Source organism: Fonticula alba, assembly GCF_000388065.1.
Source record: "Fonticula alba strain ATCC 38817 unplaced genomic scaffold supercont2.2, whole genome shotgun sequence".
Taxonomy (NCBI): domain Eukaryota; order Rotosphaerida; family Fonticulaceae; genus Fonticula; species Fonticula alba.
In genome coordinates this window covers 2,121,006-2,126,585 of record NW_009242972.1, presented here as the reverse complement: position 1 = coordinate 2,126,585, position 5,580 = coordinate 2,121,006, and the positions used below count along the sequence as shown (strand labels likewise).

Sequence of the window (5,580 nt, the reverse complement as noted above, 5' to 3'; positions counted from 1 at the left end):
CCCCCCCCCTCCCCCTCTGTAGGCTACCTCCCTGAGGCCATTGTCGTGGCAAACATCGAGCGCCCCCACATGTCGGCCCGAGAGCTGGCCGTCCGCCGGGGCGACACCATCACCATCCTGGATGTGCTGGTGTCCTCGTCATCTGCCGGGTCGGTGGGTGGCTCCGGCGAGTCCGGCGCCTCCGGCGGCACGTCATCAACCTCCGTGGCGGAGGCCGTGCGTGCGGCCGCCCGGAACCAGGGCTTCATTGTGGCCGAGCACCGGGGCCGGCTGGGCCTGCTCCCGGCGGCGGCCGTGCGGGTGGTCCACCTCCCTCCCTGGCCCGGGGCCGATGCCCAGGGGTCGTCGGATCCTGGCGGAGTACCGGCGCACCTGGCCGGCGCCTGCCTCCAGTGCTTTGCCGCCTGCCGGGCGTGCGCCGAGCTGGAAGCCGCGGCCCCGGTGCGACCGCTCATGGCCCAGGCCTCCATCGACACCCTCAACCCGGGCGGCGAGTATTCCAGCCTCCTGGCCCGCTGGCACCAGCCCCCGGACGACTGGCACGAAGCGTGGGAGCGCTGCGCGCATGCCCTCTTCCAGTACCAAAAGACCGAGCCGGCCAACTTTGGCCCGGGCCCGGGCCCGGAGTCCGGCGTGCCGGCGGCCCTCGGCGGACCCCTACTCCCCGGGCAAGCGTCCGTGGTCCCGGTGGCCGTGGTCCCGATGGCCGAGTTCCCCGCCCCGGCGGCGCCCCCGGCCTCCACGCACATCCCCACTGTCATCCTCCTTCCGACCCCGGTCCGGAACTTTGCCACGCCTTTCTCCTTCTCGCACTCGCAAACGGCCGTCGTGTCGTCGACCCCCTCGCCGCCGATCGTGGCCCTGTCCGGCGGCCTCGGCCCCGGTGGCATGGTTCCGCCTCCCGTCGGCCGGCCGGTCTTGCGCCCGGGGGCCGAGCCCCCCGCCGCCGGGGTGCCCCCGACTGCTCCCTCCCCGGCGGTGCCCATCTCCCCGTGGGAGCCGTCCTACCATGGGGCCGGCGGCCGGCCGGCCGGCGTGCCGCTCCACCCCGGCCCCGGGAATGGCCCCTCGCCGAGCCCGTACCCTGTGGGCTTGCCGTCGGGCGGAGCGGCCCCCGCCCGGTATGGGACCCTCCCGGCACGACTCGGGTCCGGGCATCATGTTCCCGGTGGCCCGGCTTTCTTGGGCCCGCCCGGGGCCGCCGGGCCCGGCGGGCCTGGCGCCCTGGGGTCTTTGTCCTCCTTCCCCAGCGCCGGGGACATCACCTCGCTCACGTATGACACCGGGCCCTTGAGCCCGGTGGGTGGGGCTGGCCTGGCGGAGGACCCCGGGCCCGGGGGAGGCCCCGCCGGGCCGGCGGCGGTGGCCGTGTCGCCCTTCGCCCCGCGCGGTGGCCGGCCGCCACCGGCCGGATCGGCGGTCGCCATGGCGGCACCGCCCCCCCCTGGCGCCGGGCAGCCGGTGCTCCCGCCGCGGCCGATGACGACCGCCGCCCCGGCCGGCCGGCCGATGCATGTGCCCCCGCCCTTGGTGGCGGCCATGCCCCCGCCGGTCCCCGGGGGTGGTCTACTGCAGGCGGATCAACGCGCGGAGCTGGCCCGGGCCGCGGCCGACGCCACCCTGGCCGAGATCGATGCCCTGGTGTTTGCGTCGTCATCCACGGTGACGGTGTTGCCGCCGCGGCCGGACTCAACCGGGCGTGTCCTCACCCGGACCGCTTCCTCGCCGACCCTGTCGACGCTGGGGCAGACTGGTGCTCCCCCCTCGACGGCGGGGCCGCCGGCGGTCGGGAATGCGGCCGCCCCGCCGGCCGGCAGCTTGGCCGGCAAGGAGGGCACGGCCCCGGCGGCGGCGGCGGCGGCGGCGGCGGCGGCGGCGGCCGGGCCTCCCCCATCGGGGCGGCCATCGCCCCTGGCCGGGGCCGGCAGCGAGCCGAATCTCCAGCAGCCCCGGCGGGATCGGGCCAGCGCCGGCAGCCGGCCCACGTCCGCCTCGACCGAGGCCTACACCTCCCTGCTGACGGGGTCGGTGACATCGCTGATGGCCAGCACCTCCAGCGAATCGTCCATCTTCTCGCTGTCCTCGCCGGTGGGTCACACCTTCGGGGTGGCCGCCGGTGGGGCTTCGGCTGGGGCTTCGGTTGGCGGCAGCACCAGCGGCCTGTATGGGTCCTTCACCTCGCTGATGTCCCCCTCATCGCCGCTGTCCGGGTCCATGCGGCTGTCCTCGCCGCTGTCCTCGGCCTCCTGCTCGCCGACCTCCCTGGTGTCCCTCAGCCCGTCGACCTCCTGCTCGTCGTTGTCCAGTGTCCCCAGTGGGTCGCCCTTCCTGGCCACGGTGGCCCTGTCCGGTGGGTCAGGCTCTTCGCAAACTTCCTCGCGCAATCGCCACAGCTTCCCCATTTCCGACATGCATTTGCGCCTGCTCGCCGACACGGATGCCATGTCGCAGGCGCTGGCCGAGCCGGCGCCCCCCCCGGGCCCCGGCGAGCGCGAATCCCATCGGCTGTCCCGGAATGTGGTCCTCTCGTCGATGTCGTCCTCCGGGTCGTCGTATGACGAGCTGTCTCTGGCCGAGATGTCGGCCGACGAAGTGGTCACTCCGCGCGGCTCCGGGGCGGGTGACAAGGTTACTGCCTCTGCCCCTGGCGCTGGTGCCGTCGGTGCTGCCGATGCCGCCGGTGTTGTCGGTGCCACCCAGTCCGCCAGCACCACCGGGCCCGCCAGCACCACCGGGGCTGCCAGCACCACCGGGCCCGCCAGCACCACCGAGCCCGCCAGCACCACCGGGCCCGCCAGCACCACCGGGCCCGCCAGCACCACCGGGCCCGCCAGCAGCGCCGGGACGCCAGGGCACCGTATGACCCCCTTCCACCGGGTCCTGGGGCAACTGCAACGAGACAAGGGCCCTGGGGATGTGGGCCAGAAGACTGGCGGTACCTCGGCTGCGACCCCCGCCAGCGCCTCAATGACTCCGACCAGCAGCGCGCGGTATCCTCCCCGCCGGGTGGGGCTAGCTGGCCCGGCCGGAGGCCCTGGGCCCGGTGCCTCGGCTGACTATTCCCCCTCGTCGCTGGACCTGTCTCGAATCGTGGCATCCAGCGGGGGTGGCCCGTCGAGGCCGGCCGCCAGCGCCACCCCGGGCTCCGGGCCCGGCCCCGGGTCTGTGCAGCCCACGGCCCTGACGCCCACCAGCCCGGGGACCCCCTCGTCTCCGGTCGAACCGCGTGCCTCCGTGTCCAAGCTCATCCGGGCTTTCTCCTCGCGGACAGACAGCCCCCCGTCAGCCCCTCGTGTGTCTCGTCCTGGCGTGGTGGCAGCCGGGCCGGTGGTCAGCTCGCCGGCGCCGGTGGTCAGCTTGCCGGCGCCGGTGGGCAGTTCGTCGGCCCCGGCGGCTGGCCCGTCCATCGCGGCCGGCCGGCTGACACTCGGCGGCGCTGCTGGGGCTGCCGTCGCTGACCAGTACGAGGATTCGGACTCCGTCGAGGAACGCCACCTCCTGCCGCCGGAGATCCGATATCGCCAGCTCCAGTGGGTAGGCCGCGGGGCCTTCGGCGAGGTGTTCAAGGCCACCGACATCACCACCCGCAAGCAGGTGGCCATCAAGATCATTTCCTTGGTGCCGACGGGCACGGGCGCCGGGCCCGGTGGGGCTGGGTCTCCCTCGCGGCCGGAGCGCCTCCTGGCCGCGGCGGTGGCCGTGGTCGCCGGCAATGGTGGCCCTGCCGGTGGGACCGCCGGCCCCGGTGGTGGGCCTGGCGGGCCGGCCGACGGTGGTCTGCCAGCCCTTGGTCGGGCGGACTTCTCGGCGGAGGACCTGTCCTCGGCGGCCGACGAGTCGACGGCCCCCTCGCGAGGGGCCCTGGCTGCCGTTCGCCGGGAGATTGCCTTCCTGTCGAAGGTCGAGTCGCCGCACATCACCAAGTACCATGGTGCGTGGCGCACGGCCAATCGTCAGCAGCTGTGGATTGTCATGGAGTATGTCAACGGCGGCTCTGCCTTTGATCTGGTGCGTGCCTTTCTCTCTCTCTCTCTCTCTCTCTCTCTCTCTCTCTCTGGCCTGTCTTCCCTTTCTTTTATGTCTTTTCCCTCTCCTTCTCTCTCTCTCTCTCTCTCTCTCGCTCGCTCGCTCGCTCACTCACCGCCCCCTCCCCCCCATGCCGACCCAGCTTCAGCACACCGGCCCCTTCTCCGAGCCAGAGATCGCCATTGTCATGACCGGCGTCCTGCGTGGGCTGCTCTACCTCCACCGGGAGCGGAAGATGCACCGAGACGTGAAGGCCGCCAATATCCTCCTGTCGCTCGGGGGCGAGGTGAAGCTCTGCGACTTCGGAGTGGCCAGTGAGCTGTCTGGCGGGTCGCTGGCCCGGCGATCCACCTTCGCCGGGTCCCCGGCCTGGATGGCCCCGGAGGTGATCACCCACGTTGGCTATGACACACGTGTATGTCCCCTCGTCCTGGCCATGCATTCCCGCCGTCCGTGTGTGCACCCAAGCTGACATGTGTTCCTTCCCCTCCCTCCGCCGGCCCCCCCTCTCCCCTTCTCTGTTGCTGCCGGTGGTTGTGACCCCCCCCCGCCGCCGCCGCCAGGCTGACATCTGGTCGGTGGGCATCACAGCCATCGAGCTGTTCGATGGGCGCCCGCCCCATGCGGACTTGCATCCGATGCGCGCGCTGTATGCGATCGTGCGTGAGCCGCCGCCGGTTCCCGGAGCAGCTGGCCGGCGGTCATCGCCGGCCGACTCGCGCGGCGGCGGTGTCACCGGCCGCGCTGGGCCCCCATCCACCGCCCCCTCCGCGACGGGGTCTGGCCCCGACGCAAGCACCGAGTTTCGTGAGTTTGTCTCTCAGTGTTTGCAGAAGGATTACCGGACGGTACGGCTCGTCCGGCACGCGTGCCCCCCTTCCCGAGCCATTGGTCCCCTTGCATCGCCCACTTTCGCTGACTCGCTTCCCTCTCCCCCCCCCCCCCCCCCAGCGGCCCTCTGCCGAGACCCTCCTTCAAAATGCATACATCCGGCGACCGGCCGACCGGCCCCCCTCGCCCAGTGAGCTGGTACTCCCTGGCAGGGCGTCGCTCGTGGCCCGGGTGCAAAAGTATCATGCCTCCCGGTCCGCTGGGTCGTCCGCCTGATGGTCGACCATTCTCGCCGATGTCCCTTCCTCTGTTTCCCTCTCTTCCTTGTTCTCGCCCTTGCGGCACACTAGATTTTTCCCTGCCATCCTCCCCTGCGGCCGAGGTACGGCGACTTGCGCGCCGGCCGGCGTGGGGGAGGGCCCCTTTCTCCTTTGGTTCCCTGTGTCTGTGCATGTGTGTCTTTCCGATGGCCGGCATATGTGGCTGGCATAGGTGCAGGGCGAGGTGTGGGGGTTTCCTTTTTTTTGGGATTTATTACAGGAGGGGAATACGTGTGGCACAGGGAGCGAAAGGGAGGAGCAAAGGGGGAAGAGGGAAGGCCGTGGGCGGGGAAACACACCGCGGGCGTGGTTCCTGCCCTGCGCAGGCGCCCGCACACAGCAAGGAGGGAGGGGGCCACCGCAGCGGGGCAGAAGTCTATGAAGATGGTGCGCTGGGAAGGGG

General features: G+C 72.1%; 2 protein-coding genes across 2 annotated transcripts in view; one reads left to right on the top strand and one right to left on the bottom strand.

Moving 5' to 3' along the window:
- Window positions 1-5,287, top strand: part of H696_01465 (STE/STE20/YSK protein kinase) — a 9,629-nt gene extending 4,342 nt beyond the window's left edge. Inside the window, exons 2-6 of the mRNA XM_009495359.1 lie at window positions 23-2,736; window positions 2,773-4,008; window positions 4,169-4,441; window positions 4,590-4,874; window positions 4,978-5,287. Coding sequence (XP_009493634.1) covers window positions 23-2,736; window positions 2,773-4,008; window positions 4,169-4,441; window positions 4,590-4,874; window positions 4,978-5,133 — 4,664 coding nt within the window. The 3' untranslated portion in view covers window positions 5,134-5,287. The remainder of the gene's footprint in view (window positions 1-22; window positions 2,737-2,772; window positions 4,009-4,168; window positions 4,442-4,589; window positions 4,875-4,977) is intronic.
- The window catches only part of H696_01464 (DNA-directed RNA polymerase III subunit RPC2), a gene marked incomplete at its 3' end in the record, with an annotated part of 6,611 nt that continues 6,234 nt past the window's right edge, over window positions 5,204-5,580 (bottom strand). Inside the window, exon 13 of the mRNA XM_009495358.1 lies at window positions 5,204-5,215. Within this exon, the coding sequence (XP_009493633.1) occupies window positions 5,204-5,215 (12 nt within the window). The remainder of the gene's footprint in view (window positions 5,216-5,580) is intronic.